The sequence below is a fragment of the Haemorhous mexicanus genome, chromosome 5, assembly GCF_027477595.1.
Source record: "Haemorhous mexicanus isolate bHaeMex1 chromosome 5, bHaeMex1.pri, whole genome shotgun sequence".
Lineage (NCBI taxonomy): Eukaryota > Metazoa > Chordata > Aves > Passeriformes > Fringillidae > Haemorhous > Haemorhous mexicanus.
Genome location: NC_082345.1, coordinates 40895954 through 40914647, shown reverse-complemented (window position 1 = coordinate 40914647; position 18694 = coordinate 40895954). Strand labels below are relative to the sequence as shown.

The 18694-nt window shown below is 39.9% G+C and overlaps 2 protein-coding genes across 4 annotated transcripts in view; both read right to left on the bottom strand.

The window, feature by feature from the left end:
• PTPRB (protein tyrosine phosphatase receptor type B) overlaps positions 1–13257 on the bottom strand; it is a 63280-nt gene extending 50023 nt beyond the window's left edge. For all 3 annotated transcript variants that reach the window (XM_059846921.1, XM_059846922.1, XM_059846923.1), the window contains exons 1-3: positions 13150–13257; positions 11485–11874; positions 3037–3275 (exon numbers count right to left, since the gene is read on the bottom strand). In XM_059846921.1, the coding sequence (XP_059702904.1) occupies positions 3037–3275; positions 11485–11874; positions 13150–13204 (684 nt within the window). In that variant the 5' untranslated portion in view covers positions 13205–13257. The remainder of the gene's footprint in view (positions 1–3036; positions 3276–11484; positions 11875–13149) is intronic.
• Positions 13258–13939: 682 nt separating this feature from the next.
• PTPRR (protein tyrosine phosphatase receptor type R) overlaps positions 13940–18694 on the bottom strand; it is a 138999-nt gene continuing 134244 nt past the window's right edge. The window contains exon 14 of the mRNA XM_059846920.1: positions 13940–15161. Coding sequence (XP_059702903.1) covers positions 15068–15161 — 94 coding nt within the window. The 3' untranslated portion in view covers positions 13940–15067. The remainder of the gene's footprint in view (positions 15162–18694) is intronic.

Genomic DNA, 18694 nt, shown 5'->3' with positions numbered 1-18694 from the left:
GAAGAAGATCGCCTTTGGAAGAGATGTTTTACATACTTCAGACAGAAGGAGGAACCAAACCCCAAAAAGAGCTAGCACAGGGATAATTGTACCATTGATAGGAAACACAAGGTGTGCTTCTTAGACTTAAACTAGGACTAAAATGACATAGATGTCTTGTAATCATTTAAGGTGAGAGTTTTACAGTGTGATTTCTTCTTTAGGTGCTTGTGATTTTTGGGCTTAACAGCATAAACCCCACAAATACTTTTCCAGCACTGGAGAAGTGCAAATCTGAAGGCTTATTGGGATGTTTGTTTTACTTCAAAACTCTCTGTGAAAATTAAGACATTCAGGGTAACTTGCCTTTTCTTGAAAAGGAGCTCACATTATTCTAGGGATTTTCGAAAACATCTATGACCTGAACTTCAGGGAAGATATAATTTGGATATTTAGATGTAAGTTGTTTAAGTAGATGTAATAAGTAAAAGGAAAAAGGAGCATAATCAACACTGCAAACATAAAATTCAGGAAAAAAAAGTGGAACTTGCTGCAAGTAAAACTTAAAGACTTTTGGAAATAAATACCTGTTTGTCTCTTCTAGCTAGCATAAGATAAATTGTGGAGGAAAATTATATTACTGCTTCTCAGAAGTGCTCATAATTCATAAGTTCCTACTTTATTACTCTTATTCTTTCTATGATAAAATATTTACTTTTCTGTATTAGTAGGAAAGTACTGGTTAATTACAGGTTTTTATTCCTTCTGTATGTTATCCAGCAAAAGTTGCTACGGGTTAACGTCTGACACAGATATCTATGCCAGCACTGGAATAAAACATGAGGGGTCCATCATTCACTGATGGCAATATATATACAATAGCCAACATAATGCAAGTAATTATTTCCAGACTAGTATTGAATAAATGGGCTTTTAGTAAATCAGCAGTCACACAGCCTTAACACTTGCTGACCTGTGTGGCAAGCCAAGAAACTAATTAAACTGAAAAAAGAACTGGAAGTGAGTTTTGGGAGTTGCCGGACGTGTCTCTAATAGCAGGCTCCAAAGTCCCTTTCAGACACTTTCCCAAGGTTTCCTGACTCTTTTTTTTTTTTAACACCAACCTCTCTGTCTCTCTAATCAAGAGGAAATGGGCTTTGCATAGCTTTTGTCATGGATTCAAAGTGCAAGCTGCAGTTTTACTTGAAATCCAAGGCAGCTCTAAACCAAACATTTTGTTCAATTGAAATGTCACTATTGTCCCCCCCAAAATGGAATGTGCACAGCCAAATAACAACATGGCTTTATTTCTGCAAACAAGAGGCCCCAGCCTGGGCAAATGCATTTCATAGAAGGTATTGTCTTCCTCACAACAATACTCAGCACTTCGTCTATGTGTTTTCAAATATTGTGTTAAATCCAGTTAATCCTTTAAACATCCTTGAATTTTGACAAAAAAATGTTTTTAACTCTACTCTAAAGACAGGGAAACAGAGAGAGAGGCCAAAGATTTTAATATTGTGTGTCTAAATTGGTATATCTAGATTCAAATGTCCAGAGCCAGTTGGAGGCTGCAAGAGAAAGCTACTACTGATTTATTTATTTATTTTTTCATAGATATGCTTAGACTTAGATATGCTTAGACTTATCATCAGAATTCAGGTATGAAAGTTTTGACCTAAGCAGCTTGTTCAGTGCTAATGATGTGATTCTGGAGGTGAAGTGGAGTAGAAACACAAGAGGCAGTAGTTTCTGTTGAAATGGTGCCATTTCTATTGCTTTGGCAGGATTATGTAGTAGTAGTGATGGAGGCAGTTTGGGTAATACCTGTTTTTATAGGACAATTCCATTTGGAAAGAACAAGTATTCTATGCAGGAGGTATGCAAATGAACAGAGAGCGTGAGGAAACAAGCTCAGCCTGCATGCACTGAGCCAGAAAGATGATATTTAGAAAGAACTGCATCAGCTGTGGAATGGGGTGCAGTGCGCCCATCCTTGGCTCAGTCCCTTCCCCTCATCAGCATCAGAACAGCAGTGTTGGGGTCCATGAATCATCAAGTTTGCTGACCCTGACACTCTGTCCACGGCCTTCCCAAACATAAAACACATTTCTTAGTCTTATCCGCTTCAACACACAGTAGTAACTGAAGCATGTTTGCCTGCCCCAATACATTGAGTGTAGTGTGGTGCCCTGGAAGATAAGCCACAGGGAATTTAGGGATTTTCAGTTCTAAACCACTATGTTATAATAGTGATACAGGGACCAATAATGTCCTGCATTTAGTTCTAACTGCCTGTACACATTTTGCCAGTGGTAATTCCAGATTTGTTCTCACATTACTGAACTGAGTCTTGCAGAAAAGGAAGACTGCAAATTGATTTGGAGGAAATGGCCTGCCATGTGCTCCTTCTATAGCTGGGCTGGCAGCCCCATTCACCTTCTCTGCCAAGGTGGTTTGTGGCTGGACAGAGCAGAGACCAAAAGGTGCCTGTGTGTTTCCACTCTGCCTATCAGCCAGTAGGTAAGCTGACCATGGCCAAGGCCAGGGTTCCTTTCAAGGCCAGTTAAAGCATTTGGATTTCTCTTGCTTTGATCTGTAAACAATGTATGTAATTATCTGTAAATAAGGGTATTGCATACTGTAATTCTTAGCATGTAATTAGAGCTAGACACTCACATCATGCCACAAACAATACCAGGGCCTGAGTCACTGAGAGCAGATACCAGGGCTCCTGTGGGTCCTGCCACATCCAGGAGCTTTCCATTACTTCTCAAATATCCTGATAATTTCCCTTGTACTTTTCCCAGTGCAACGTGCACCAGGATTGGGCTGTACAGAAGAGGCAGGAATTTTCTGCAGCTATGTTCCTAGCAAAGGACATTGTCAGCATAAACATCAAAACAAAACATCCCACCAAAAAAAGAACAAAGCTTAGTCCTTAAACTACTTTTTTTCAGGTTTTGGTTTGTTGTTTTTTTAAGCCCACTTGTAATAGCTACCAGGCTCCACAGAGTGGAGCAGGCTTTATAAAAATCAGTAATTCTTCTGTCTTACCTCTTCTGTAGTGCTAGAGTATTGAAGAGTGGTTGTTGGAATCCAGGCTTTCTCTGTTACTGCAGATTTCAAGTCAAAGTAGAGGTTTTCAATGGGATTTTTACTGAAGTGTTCTGTCACATTTCTGATGAACATCTCTGTGCTGCTCTTCAACACATTTTCAGGCCTAGAAGTAACAGCATTTGAAGAGGAGGATGTAGTTCTAGTACTCCACACAGAAGTGTCTGCATCTTGGAGATCTAAAACAAACAAAAGAAAATTATTAAAATCACCTCACCATTTTTATAAACAATTGATTAGATTCAATAAATGTGGCTGATACGACTTCCAAGGAGTTTAAGTACACCTGTCAGTTCTATAGGTTTTTTGTTTTCAGTGCAAATGTGTTTTTGCATCAATACCAAAGCCTGCAAAACACAACCAGAAAAGAATAATGTCCCTGAACACTCATACCATTCATTTTAAATATAGTCTGTCAGTGATTCTGAAGGGAAGAGAAAGGTTGTACTTTGTCATTAATGGCACAATCTTTTTCATTTGCAACTTTTCCAATTGCTTGTATCAATCAAATGGCACACAGTACCAGCTTTACATTGTTAACCCTCTCCCCTCCTTTCTAAGTGCATGGGCCAGATTAACATGTGCCTTTTGTTGGTGTAAGTTTAAAACATGGCTTTGTTCAGTATAATTTTTCAAGATGATTTTTTCAAGATAATTTTTTTCCTCAACATATGTGTTCAAGTTCCATGTGCCCGCACGAACATTTCTCTTACTTTCTAAAATCAGTCCTGTGCTGACCCCATGCTCATCCCTGACTGCTGCCTTCCCAAGGCTCAGCTAATGATCTATCACTTAACTGAAGTATCTGTAAATATGGCAGTGGGTTCGCTTTTTTAGTCACGTATCCTTCAGAGAAAGCCAAAGTTGCAATTAGAGCTCAGGAAAGATTTTACTACACATTTTTCCTCCACATTTTCATGGCTCTTCCTCCCCATTGGTATGTATTTAATATCCTTTCTTTGTGGCAGTGAGGGCAGGGTTCAAGCTGTGGTGGCCTCTACATCTGGTAGCATCACATTTCAGCTAAACTATTGGAATTACTCACTGGCCCCTTCTCACAAAAAGCTGCCCGGCCATTGCTGTAACACAGCTAGTGTGTATTGGCTCGATGCCCAAGACACTTTGTCTGTCCTTGAACTGGGGTCTCCAGCATGACAGAACCTTGTTTTGCTGCTGAGCCACTGGGCTGGTTGCCATTTATAACAATTTTAGCTCACAAATCCTTTAAAAACAAAAGTAGTGACTGGGTTAAATTGAAGCAGAAGCTTTCAAATGCAATTACTTGGTGTGCAATTATGATGTCTTAGCTGGGCAATGTGTGATTACCTCTTACCCAAAGAAGCAGTGGGTAAGCTTCCACAAAATCGACATTATCAAATTTTTTTGTATATGTGTAAATATATATGTTAATATGTTTATGTAAAGAAATTTTCAGCACTCTGCTTTGCACAGAAAAGTGAGATTGTAAACCCCAGTAGAAGACATTTCCATGCAAGTGTTTGCTGTGCTTGACAGCACAATGTGTTCATCTGGTACATGGTTCTGGAACTTTTTGAAAAGTAGAGGTTTACTGAAATGACTTCATATCCAGAGTCGATATTTCCTTTCCTTTTATCTAATCATACTTCTCTGGAAATAAATCCAAGTCTCCATTAAATTACAAAAAATGTTGATTAAATATTTTTCCAAATCAAGGCAGTGAAAACAATACAGATCTAATTCTTCTCTCACACTTGTGCAAAGGGTTTCATCGAAACCTCAGGTCTCGTCCAACTCTGCATGATCATCTTCATGCTGCTGCCTTTGCATAACCCCCTGTAGAGAGCCTGAGGTGCAGAGTCTGCTGTGGTCTCATGTCACATACCTATACAGTTCCCACCAGAAGGACAGGAACCTTGTGCTCAAGCTGTCATCAGGTGCTGCAACAAACCCATTAGCTGACAAAAGTCCAGACTTAGTGTAGATTCCATGACAGTCATTGTTCCTGGAGATATCCTATTTGTTGTGGGTCTCTGAAAGTCTGCAGTAGGCAACTAGAAATCCTAGCCCCAAGGACTTGGAAAGAGCTCTCTGCCTTTCAGATGTCTCTGAGATATCTCTCTCCTACTTCAGCAGGAAGTAGAACTTACTGATAGAAAGACAGCAAAAAAAGAGTGTATCTGCAGTCAGCAAGCTCTTAGGAAAAAAGGCCACACAGTTGGGTTTCTAAGTATATATTTACATACCCAATGTGAAAACACACTAAAAAAAGGAAAAAAAATCTTAGCTTAATTTACAGAAAAATAGCAGTGATTCCAGCAGGAAGGCATTTGCATTCCATTGCAATTGTGCTTTAGGAAAGCTGCTCCTCCATAAAAAGGAAGCTGGTGCTGCCAGTGACATTTACGGGACTAAGCAGCCAGGGAATAACTGGCATTCTTGGTGCAGGAGCTGAGGGTAGAGCTCAACAGTCCTGGAAGCAAAACATTTGGTCCTCAGAAAAGTTCCACCATCCCACAGAGATCCCATGAACAAGCATTTGGTCACTGATTGACCCAGCCTTTCATGTTAATAAGCTTCAGGCTATTCTGGGTTTGCAGCTAAAGGATCTTTCCCAGAAAATAGTGGTTACAGTCTGATACCTGTAACCTGTGGATAAAAAGGACTTGTGTACAGAACTGTGCCATACTGGAACTTCAGATATATGCACCAGTGTTTTCCATATATCCTATAGTGGACTGACTAATGGGGTTCATGTCTGTTACTCACTTTAAGAAAGTCAGAATCCACGTTTATATTCTAAGTAAAGCCTCTATTGTGATCCTGCATAAGGACCCTCATAGCCCTTCTTCAGCAGCAGGCACTTAAAAAAGAAAACTGCATATTATAAGGCCCATGTAGCAGATTTCTACACGACTTGAGTTCCAAATTTTTTAACCAGAAAAAACTCCCTTTCTCTCTGGACATTTGTGAAGTACACAGAAATCTCAACAGTGGTATTTTTCAGAGGTGTTTAGCATTGTTCCAGCAGCCTCTTTGAAAATCGGTCATAAAACTGTTCTTGGGAAGAGGACAGCAGCACGAACACTGATGTTGATCACTAGTGGCTGCATGATATACAGTGTGTGAACATAATATTGTAATAATCAGTAGCACACCCAGGAGAAATGATGATGTTCTAAGTGCATATTTCATCCACAGAGTCTACTGCACACCACATCCATCCACACAGCAGCAGGCGGCTGACAAGGAAGGGACTTTCATACATTTGCATGTATGAACAGCAAAAGTGCTGGTTAGTTGTCAAGAGCTGAGAACCCTACAGTGGTGCTCTCAGCCTTAGCTGAGCTGGCTCAGTGCAGCTTTCTGAAATAGCACACATTTAAGAAAGTGTACTGATCTGCCTACTCTATTAGAGCACAATTTCAGAAAACTAAGGCTGAACTGCTAGTGAAACATAATTGAATCAGATATTTAGTATATAAGATACAAAATACTCCATAAAACTGCACCTATCTTTCTGCAAGACTTGAAACAAGAAGGAGCTGCTTTAAGATCTCTTTATGTGCAGGACAAAATGAATTATCTTTTTACCTGTCAAACTACTTGTAAATAAAAGAAGCATAATTAAGATTTCTGTTGTATGTCAGAGTATGAAAGAAAAATAAAATCCTCTGAATGTCCTTTCTTTCCCATTCAATCTGATTTTTAAAACCTGCAAAATCTGTGCTGCTTGAAAATTTTTTCTTCCTTTATTTGAATGTTGTAGAAGTTAGTATTGTTTGTATCTTATGTCAGAGAGGTTGAATGTCTCCAAACTCCATCCTAATCCTGAGCTGCTCTTTTACTTGCTTCTTTTTGAAATGCTGAAGTAGCCACTGAAAGGTTCTTTTAGCATCAGTGGTAGCAGAACATCCACATAACTATGATGATAACACCACTGCTGTACCAGCCCTATTTCTGACACTGTGGGTAGTTCCAGCTCACCCTGAAGTGGATTTTTGGTCACTGGAAGGGGCATCTAGATTCCACTAACTCCATGTATTACACCTCTACTGAAGAGAGCTCAGATACTCAGGAATTACAGAAAGACCTAGATTTGGTTCAGTTGCCTAAACCTAGTGGAATCTGAACTGCTCTAGGGCATCTGAGACATCTAGCCAGGCTCCATAACACTTATGGGAGACCTGTGTCTTTCTGGGCTGGCAGCCAGAGATTAGGTGGAATATTGTGGAGCATCTCAAATGACAAAAAACACCTTGTTGAGGTAAGTGAAATAGTCCCTTCCTTCAGACACCTACATTTAGACACCTGGAAGTTCAAATCTACTCCAGCTTCTAGATGAAGGTCCACACAAAATAAAGGAAGAGAATGTAATAATGAAAAATACCAGTAAAGTTGTTAGCACTAGCAGAAGATGAAATCATAAAGCAGGACATGCCTGATTGCTCTGGGAAGCTGTGCCTATTGTTCCATTTTTTTTTCCTCTATAAAAGTAGCTGAGCTGGTTTTGTTCTATATTCTCTGTGCTGTGGCTCATTGAGGCTTTGAAAATTTACAAAACCCAAGGACCTAGGCTACACTGCAGATTTTTCCCTTTCTTTTTAGAAAATCTAACCCCACATTTATCTCTGAGCTTCTATCAATATGCTGTTGGATTTTGTACAAAGTCTTGTAATTATGTCCAAGGATCTGATATTGATGCCTCTCCTTATCCAGGTGAAGCTCAGCACAAGTGGTCAGCCATGTATTTCTTTGACCCAAGAGAGAAGATTCAAGTAATTTTTGATATTTTGCATAGATGTTAGCAAAGTCTTATATTTACAACACCCTATAAAATAACTTGGAGAAATTAAAATTAATTTCAGTGAATGTATTTTAGGAAAAATGTTTTGGGTCAGCTTAAAGGTGGAAAGAAAATATTGTTTATCACTATTCTAATTTATCCTGAAGTAATTAGTAAAAGTTACACACACAAAAAGTTACTACTGGTAATGAACTTAAATATGGATTATTGCAGTATCTACAAACACTAGGTGTGGAAAGCTTAAAGCCTAAAGATATTTAATTTACATTATTTCAAAAATAGGCAAGAGTTTCTGCCTTTTCTGTGCTTCTGACGCCTTCCTTTGGTGCTTTTCCACCTTCCCAAGGGTCCCAAGAAGATGCATGTGCCTTCCTTTCGCATGTTCTGCAGTTGCTACTGCTTCTCCAGTGGTTCAGAGCACACTTGGAGTGTGCACTGCTCTGGCCTCTTCTGCACTCCATCTCAGCCACTGAGGCATCAGCAGTGGGATATGAACTTAATTAGCTGAAGTTCTGATTATGAAGCAGCTAAACTGAAAGGGGGATTAGGGGAAGAGAGAAGCTTATGTGAAAGAAATGACCCCAGACAAGAACAAAGGCTGGAAAAGGAGGAAGAAACAGCATGAACGTCAGATGGCACATCAGACTTCATCTCATACCTGGTATCTGGTATTTTGTCTATTTCAGGCTGGAAACAAACAAGAGATAGAAAGATGCTCTAGTTGTTATTTGAATTCCTTGTCCAACATGTTTTATGTCTTTGTAGATCCCACTGTGGCTCTTCAGAGCTTGGCACACAACTGTAAGTAAACCCTCCACAAAATCAGCTACTCTTTTTGAATGTCTTGATATCCACAGCTCTAGGGTTGTCCCTACCTGATATGATATGATATGATATGATATGATATGATATAAAAGAAATGCAATGAAGAGCATCATATTACAAAACATTTCATGTCACCTTCTGTATCCAGACTGCTCTACAGCCCGTGTGACAATCTCTAGAGCTCAGTGCATAACTGCAGCACACAGTTTGGCCTTGTGTCTACTCATTTGAAGTAATTCCCTACTTAGTGAATAATCTTTGGTTAGCAGTGGTTTTGAGGTTTGCTGGTAATATTCAAGGTGCCACATAGCATTGCATCTGTTCTTAACTGGATTTCTTATTGAAATTAACCTACCCAGAACAAAAGAAGCTTGGAAGAATTGCTTATGCAGCTCAGGAGTGACATCAGTGTTTGTCTGTCAGAATTAATTTGCTTAGCATTACAGAATTATGGTTTTTTCTCTCTGCTCAAAATGTCCTCATGAATTTGGTGGGAAATGAAGTCTTCCTTTCTCAAGGGATACTGATACCTTATGACCATTCTTCATGTTAGCTGTTTCAGTTGGAGGCTAGATTCAAACATGAGTGTTTGTGAGAAGGACTGTTTGCTGCTGGATGTGGAATTACCTCTGAGTGAGCAGAGCTGGGTTACATTCCCAAATTGATCCTGTTTTCCACAAACAGTAATTTCAGTCAGGACTGTTACAAAACATGTAAATCCAAACACATTTCAGATGGCTGATTTAAAATCCAAATCCAAGCTTAGACTTTCCCCAGGCTCAGAAAAATAATGTTTGATATTTGAATAAGGTCCAGAATAAAAGGTAGTTGTAGTTATTGGGTTTGGAGCTTGTACTCTCTCTGGGGTGATGTTTGGGAAACAATTCAGTGAGCTAGTCCTATGCCAAAATATAACTCTTTTTATGAGTACTGTGAAAATAGAGGGCAAATTATAGCAAAATGTGGTCTTAGTCAGGAGTAAAAAAACTTACAGCCATTTCAGCTCCAAAGATTTTGCTCAGTTTTTACTATCTTAGCTAAATATAAACCAAATATGTTATTTTAGGCTGACCACTTCTGCTTGTACTGAAAGCAGATAGATGTTCTTGGAAGACTAATTTTACACATTTAGCATTGAAGATTTTGACATGCATATGGATGCCATGACCAAATTGGGGGCATTGTTCTCATAGCATTTACTACTATTTGAAAAATTCCATTCCACTTCCACCTTGTGAGCTTCTTACATTCCTAAAATTCTGAAATAGGTATTGAGGATTACAGTGTTTTGTTGGTTTTTCAGCAGAGCTTCCCAGAGCTGTCAAAAATAAGGTGAATAACAATCTTAGAAAGGATTTACAGGCCTGTCTATGGAGAGAATGTCAGCAAAATAAATTCATTTAAGAACTGTGCACAGTAAAGAGATGAGAAGGTGCTTTAATATCCCAATACAATTGTCTTAGTGCTTATTGGTCTTAAATTGTTTCTCCTCTGAGGATGATTAAGAAAAGTGTGTAAGGTTACTTCAACTTTGTTAGGCCACACTTCATCCAGCTATTGAAAGGAAATAACACTACCTGTGCACCTCATCTGAACTGTTCATAGTGTCTTTGAATATGCAAGCCATATGCACCCCACAGGACTTCAAATGATTTTGCCTTTTTAATCTCTAACATATATGGGAGGGCTGGAATGGCATCATGGCCACTTTTCCATTCCCTGATTCTGCAAGCTGTCCTTTCATGCCTCCACTCAGGGGAGTAGTCCTGGTCCTGTGAGCAGTGTTCTGCAAGTGCAAATTTGCTGAAAAATATGGTACCCTGCCTTACAATAACTAGGAATTTAGAAAGAATGAGGATTTGGTTTAAACATTCTGAAAACTTGGACATAGGCAACAGTTTTGAGTCATAAAACTTTTTTTTTAACCCTGTAAAGACAAGAATGAACAGTAAAAAGATGTCTGTAGGTTGTTCTTAATTACTGTGAAGAATTTCTTAATACTGCACAAGAACAATATCAACCTATTTGCCAGGAAGGATTGACAATGGGACATTGAAGAAAGCATTACCAAGCAGTATTCCAACCACTGTACCTTCCATTTTGTCATGGATTTGGAAACTCACAACTACACAGATATACTGCTACTTGTCTGTAGGTATGTGCACAGACCTTTGCATTTCAAGGTACTATTCCAAGAATTTCTGAGACTTTTGATTCAGTTCATTATTCTCAGGATTTTGAGTGCTGTCACGCATCTAAGAGCAAAATTACACTGAGTAAACACACAAATATGTAAGCCATACCTGTTCTAATCATGCATTTAGGTTAATCAGAGAAAAAATTGTGCATGTGTTTGATTTTCAGATGTTTTCTTGCTCTTGACAGATTGAATCTGTATTTGTATGCTAAAAGGAATGGGGAGGAGAACTTTGCATCCACATTTTTGAAAAGTACTAGGAATCAGTACCCATAGTTTAGAAATGGAAAAAGGAAATCACACAGTAATAGTGAGCTGAGGTTACATATAAGCATATTGATCCAAAGATTGGGAGTAGACAAAAGGAGAGACGTCCTGAAATATAAAGTGGATTAAAAACTCCACCAGTTGTGAGAAAGAGAGCATTCATGTCAGCTGTTCTTTAATAGTTCTCAAAATGCTTTTCAACTGTGAAAAACATTCTTCTGTATGAATAAAATATCATAATTTTTCACATTTGAGTTAGCATAAGAGAGACATTTTTGTTACCAAAACTCCCAGGATATTTTCTTGAACTCACCTTGCTTTGAGCACAGATTTACATAAACAGGTTTTCCTGTCTCGCTGGCTTTTAGCTGCATCCATGTGTGAAGGTATTTTTTACTCCGCTTGGCCATTACCTTCTGACCTTGTTTTGTGAGGAAAAGGGAGCTGTTGGCCACCTTCAGGAGCCCATCCTCGTGGCAATTCCACCTGACTGCCTGGGGACAATCTACAGTGATGCTGCGAGATGACAGAGCAGAGTGTGTAGAGATGCTCAGGCACTGGGCAGACTTCACATGGAGGAGCCTGTCATCTGCCATCCACTGCCACTTCTGGTTCAGGTTGGTCATATTGCACTTTTCCATAATGACTCCTCCCTTCTCTGAAAGACACTGCTGTTTCTGGACATGGATAATCAGAAACCCTTCTGGAAAAGGAAAATTCCAGAAAAATACGATTGATTATACATTTTCTTGACAAAAAGCAAATTCTCAATGATTTAAAATACATTAGCAAATAAATCTCTCTTCCCACTTTCTGTGTGTGGAACTTTTCATGAAACTTCCCATAAGTTGAACATATTTTAAAAAAAACCCTCCAAACACAACACTCACGTGATGCATGTGCTGGTAACGTAAATAATGAAAATGCAAAACCCCAAGCTATTGTGGCAAGGTTATCTTGACCTTCATTATGTATGAAAATAAGAAAAAATTAAACTGGGTATAAAAGAAATCCAAGAACTAATAAATTCAAACACTAGTCCCTCATTTCCCCTGCTAGAAAACAAACAGATCTACATGAGTTCTCAGTCTCTGTTTCAGTTTTACAACACAGACTTTTAAAAATATAATTTACAGCCTAAAAGTTGTTTTAGTAAAATTCATAATGTTTCTGAGGGAAACATGTAGGAGGATATTCACAAATCGATGTGTCTCTCAATTCCTGTGTTACAGGAATGGAGGTTCTTTACTGATAGGAAGCACATCTGTTTTACTGGATTTATTCCAAAGTCTCTAGCTGTTAGCTTTGTGACCATTCCAATTCACATAAGATTAGCTCTCTGTGTCACCATACTTAAAGATCAACACCAGCTACTCAAATGAAGAAAATTACATTGCATTAATCAAAACCCAACAAAGCTCCCAATGCAAAACGCATACTTGTTACAGAACACAGAACTGGTTATTTCAAATGCAGCCACCCTGCCATATCATGTTTAGGTTGTTCTTTGTTTTTAATCTCAGTTACTCAAACATTTCCAGCCCCATTAGTTACAAAGTGCTAAACCAAATATGTATTTATTTCCCTCAATTGATGTTGTCATTCCCCTGTTTTTACAGACCTGGGAATTTTCTAACTAAGCATTATAGAAAGTTCTTGTCTCTGAAGTTTCATAAAGTATGAATATAAGACAGGAATCTCCTGTCTGAAGCATTTGTCCCAAAAACTCAGCTCCTGGATTGTCTATCAGGAGATCTTCTTAAAAAAAGATGTATCTCCAGCATAGAAGAAGGCAGTTTATTTTCCTTTGGAAAGGAATCTAAACAGAATGGGCTGTGTTGGCCCTGCCCTCATTCCTCTGGTATGAAGCCCAGAGAAGAGGTGACTTGGTCTTTGTAAGTCACCGGCTGTGCCGGAGGGCTCTGCTCAGTGGCAGAAAGAGCAGTTCAGCAGAGGGGAAGTGGGGAGAGACACTTACCTGAGAATGTCAAGGCAAGACAGGTAGAAACCAGGACGTGAAATAAGGAATCCATTTTCCCTCTAGCAACTCCCCATGCTTCTCTTAAAAAAACCCACCTCAGATAAGTGAAGCGAAGGCTAGGAAGGAAATGTGCCTTCACGGGGGAAAAAGTCAGTGACGAGCACTTCCTTCTATTCAATTGTTTTGGGGGGTTTTACAGTACTTTTTCCTTTTAATATGATTCTTCAGTTTACTAGTTGGTTTATTTTGGAAAAATACAAGCAAAAGAGAAGTTTTCAAGCACCTGGGAAATTAAAAGAGATTTTATTGAATCTCTTTAGACTAAAAGAAAGGGGATCATACTTTTGTCTAATTTGTTGCATGTGAACTATTACAAATCTACAGGTCATCTGGATGGTGCTGACTAAGTATGTTCTATACTATCCAGGGAAAAACATGTATTTTTTGTAACTATACACAATCAAGCAAGATCTCAATATATTTCTAACTCCACAAGTTCTAAAAGCCAAGTGGAGGGTGGGGAGGAAGGGGAAGAGGAGGAGGCAAAGCTCTGGCATCTGTGCCAGGTCTTACAGAAACTCCCCCTGAGGAATCAAGTGATCCTGGATTTGCCTTCCCATCAGGTGGTGCACCTTGCTCCATGTCAGCTGGGGATTGCTGTGCCCTCTGGATTGGTTCCCAAGTGGTCTGAAGCCATGCTGGAGGCTGACCAAATTGTGCTGGACCGAGCCTGTTTATAGGGGCACAAGAGTGTGTGTGCATAAACAAGCAAGAACAGAGACATCAGTTAATATTTTATATTAAGGGTAATTTATTAGCAGTATGAAGCAAAGTCAACATCACTGCATTAAAAAGTCATTACACCCTGTAAACAGACCTCCCAGTGCTGTAAGCCATAATGCCAACTTCACATATCTCTTAAAAACAAACTTTTACTGAGCAATAAAGGAAACAGTCATAGCAGCATTTTCTTTCTTGTATAACCTGTCATGGAAGAGTCTGTATCACTAAAGGCATCTATCTCTTACTGAAAGAAATAGAGCAGATAAACAACATATGCAAAAATTTCTGTGTTAATAAAAGACAGACAAATATTTAAAATCCTTACCATTTAATATATGCTACAAAGTTTCTTTTAAAAGTAGAATGACTTACACAATTTACAAATACACTGGATTCAGGTCTGTAGCAGAAGCATGTTCTAAGACAATCAACAGTTTAGGGTAAATACATACACACTGAACAACAGACATTGTGCTCTGCAACTGCTCTGTAAGACCTACAGTAAGTACACATTTAATAGTTAATAGGATGAAGAACATATATTTCCATATAAAATATTAACTGCTTTTGAATATTTTCAAAAACAAGATTTTAAAATTTTTTTATTATCTCCTTTTTTTAATCCATAGTTGAACACTTGCAATTTTAGCAGCAAGAATATTATGTGGCCAAGAAACAAGCTCACCACATAATCAGTAATAGCACTTTACAGTACAGTTGACAGTCCATTCACAAGACAGTTTGCAAACGTCAAAGCTTTTATACACTTGTTAAACATTTCTTCTGTAGAAGTCCCAATGTCCATCTGACTGCAGCAGTAGCACATACATACATTCCATATGGCAGAGATCAGCATTACAGAATTAAACCCACCTTTAGATACATACACAAAATCCATGTGTAGTTTCAGTACAGTACCTTCTTCATAAATCATTTTTGGGAAGCTCGCAATACATTCATACATAGTGAGGGTCCAGCAATCTCTGTGCTTTTGCCAAACCGTCCATAATCCTTTCAGAAGTTGGCCTCAAAGCCGCCTTTCCCACTGCAGTAAACTCCTTGAAGAAGCTGCTGGTAGGTAATGAAACGAATTACCTCAAGAGACTGACATTTGGTTTTACCCTCCTCGGCTTCACTGGACAGCTTCTGCAGAAAGTCTGCTTTCATACAGACTCAGTGCATGGTGCACAAATTCATACTGCTCGCTGGTCTGAACCATTCCACCCCTGAAAAGGAAACAAACTGCACTGAAAACTTATTTCTTAAGACTGCAACACCTTCCAGCTCCTGCCAGCCCCATGACCACCAGATGACACAAGATCTTTTCTCAGTTTTTGACTTACAGTTTCCTTGAGTAAGTGGGATATATTTGTCAGAGCAGAATTACTTTCTTCACAGCTTATGCCATCCAGCACATGCCCATGAAGAATTTACGGTTCCATCAGAGTAAGAATCAGAGAAGAAAACATCTGGCATCTACAGTGTTAAAACCTACATTTCAAATTCAGTATATTCAAAGAGAATTTTGCTCAATCACTTGGGCAAGGAAGGCCAGATACATGGATGCAGCATTACCACTGATGAAGCAAGGAAGTATACAGAATCTGGCCTTTCATTTTTCTCCTTTACTAAAAATGTAACCTTCTGTGACCTGCAGATGGCCTGTGCAGAGAACAGCTCTTCCTGTCCTCTTTCAAACGCCTACAATGCATCCTGTCCGAACAGCCACCACCTACAAAATTTTACAGCGGTGAATCATTTCACCACCGACAATGCAAGAGAGTTTAACCTAACCATAAAAAGAACTAGCTGCAGACAGCTTAGATTAAACACCTACTTTTTATACATTCACCTGCTAACAATCAGTTTTTCGGGTCTGAGGATCAAGTCCCACATCTCCAGTACTTGTTACAGTGTGATAGGAAGGGGATGTCCTACAGGAGGTAGGTGTGATAGGAGTGTTACCATTTAGCTCTGAAATTAAACTGAGCCTCTTTCTGTCAATACTGAGGTACTCAAGGTCTCCCTTCTCATGGAGCAAGGCCTCAAGTTACTTTATACCACTTCTATTATCTCATCTGCCAGGGTATTCAAAGCTATCTACTCTGCTTCTAACCAAGAAACAAGCCCTTGGTTCATCCTCAGTGTATCCTGGAGCAGCTAGTTACCTTTGGGATGATGAAAGACCAAATGGCCTTAGTGAGAATGAAGACATTAAGATATGTGTCACATCTGGCTTCAGTTAGATCTTCATTGAAACATTCAAATTTGTGAGGTATTTGGATCCAAAGCACTGTTGGAACCAGATATCTTGCAGAAGCAGGTCTGAAAATCTCATGAGATCTCTAACAACAAATATAGTACTGATATACCAATCTATTTGAAAAATGGTAAAACCTCCTCAACAAGTATTGTCCTTCAGTAGAGAAGGTTATCTACAACCACAAGGTCCTTTTATTTTCTTCAGTGCTTCTGGATGGCTAAATGGCTATGGCAGGAAAATCATAATTAAAATAGTATGTACTTCTGAAAGCAAGTGACCAGCGGTCCGTGTTCCTCCAATGAGCTCAGGCAAATATAGAACACCTTTTAGTGAGCCACATGGCTAATATGATATGCTATTCCTAGGAAGAAAATCACAGGCCCTTAAATGGTCCCGTCCAGCCCAAAATGAAGCACTCATAGTTTTGCCAAAAAAGACATCCACAAATTCATAACTCTTGGCTGCCTTTTGCCTTCAGCTGCTTTCCTCTGTGCTTGTCCCCTGCCTGGAGATGCAGCGAGGTACTAAAGGTGATGGGAGGGCTTTGCTCTGGTCCTCTGTGCTGCCTAGTCTCCTTCCTTCCTCCTTGCTGCTGCATCCTGCTCTGCCCACGCAACCCCTTCCCAAACAGCTTCCCTCCCTGCCTTCCTCATCAATGTTCCCCCAAGATGTTCTCTAAGGGAGTGCACTTCCCAGGTTAGATCTGCTGTGTAGAAGGGGTGGGGGAAGTCAACATATCCAGGGAGAAGGATTTAGCAGAAAGGGCAAGTTAAACCAATTTTGGCTGCACTAGGCTGTTTGTGGTAGTGATCCTCGCTCCTTCCTCTTCAGTGTGGAAAAAACCCCCAGGAAAGTGTGTGTTAGACTGTGGGGGCTGAGCCCAGCACCATGGTGTCTGCCCTGTGTTAGCAAGCACAATTCAGAGGTTATGATGCTTCTGAACCTTGTATGGGCAAACAGTCCATATCTCTGTCAGCTTAAGGGCATATGAGTCTTACTCAGAGGTTTAGTCAACTTAGCCTCGTCAGTACCATTATACATGGGATTTTTTGAGCCGTAGTACCACAAAATGGTTTGGATTGGTAAGGACCTTAAACCCCCTGCCATGGGCAGGGCTACCATCCCCTAAGATGAGGTTGCTCAGAGTCCCATCCAACTGGTCTTTAAACACTTCTAGAGATGGGAAGGTAAAGAATTTCTTCCTAATATCTAATCTGAATTTACTCACTCTAAGTTTAAAGTCATTATCTCTTGTCCTGTCATTACAAACCCTGGTAGAAAGGCTTTCTCTGTCTTTCTTATAAGCCCCCTTTCATATTGAAATACAGTAAAAACATGTCCACAGATCCTTCTCCAGGATGAACAGCCCCAACTCCCTCAGATTTTCTTCAAAGGAGAGGTGTTCTGTCGCTCTGACCACTTTCATGTCCCTTCTCTGGATCCACTGTAGTAGGCCCATGCCTTTTTTGCCCTGGGGAGCCCAGAGCTGGATGCAGCACTCCAGGTGGGGTCTCACCAGAGCAGAGCAGAGGAGCAGAATCCCCTCCCTGGACCTACTGGCCACACTGCTTTAGATGCAGCCCAAGATACACTTGCCTTTCTGGGCTGTAAGTGCACACCGCCAGCTCGTGTCCAATTTTTCACCTTCCTTCTTACCTTCGTTCTTATGCAAGGCTCACATTTAATAGCAGGGAATTATCTGTGATCCCAAGACACTGGTTTGTGGAAATGTCTGTGTGGAAGAGCGTTTCAGGAGGAAATTTGCTCCAGGAGGGAGGTTTCCTCTCCTGTGTCCCTAGTGCCCAGGAGGGATGTAGCCACAGCTACAGCACCTCTGGGTGTGCAGCCTTTGTCTATTTGCTAGCCTGCACTGCCAGCTATTCTGTGAGCTTCTGGGCTCTCTGCTTCTTTGAGACTCTTTGGGCTGTTGCTTGGAAGAAACAGACCCTGGTATCCTAAGGGTTCTGGGGCTGTGACCATCTTTGCTCGGGCAGCAATGAGTGCATAAAAGGTCCTTTACCCTGCCCTCTGGATTGCTGCTAGTGCAGCTGCATTCAGTCTGCTCCAGAATTAATGTGATGCCGGGTTTGGGATTATTTTTTTTTAACCTGAGGCCATTAGTCAAAACACTTAAACAATGAATTGACGCACACTGGAAACTCTTTTCATCCTGTCTGAGGAGCCAAGAGCAAAGTTATCGGATGTCATTCCAAGAATGTGCCTTTAAGGTTAAGAATGTGCAAAGTTTCTCGATGTCACAGTAAGTCTTGAAGATGCCTCACATCAAACATTTCCTGTTTCTGTTGCAAAATATAAAAAATGAACTGGGAAAAAAAGCAAGCTGAGCAGACCTGTGGGTCTGTCTTTTCACAAATTCACAAAGACCACGGCTGTATTTACATCCTGGGCCAATATTTTGAGTGGATTGTCTATTTTCTCATATCAGCTCAGCACTGATGATTACTGTCAGATCCATTCACCCCTCAACTTACACTA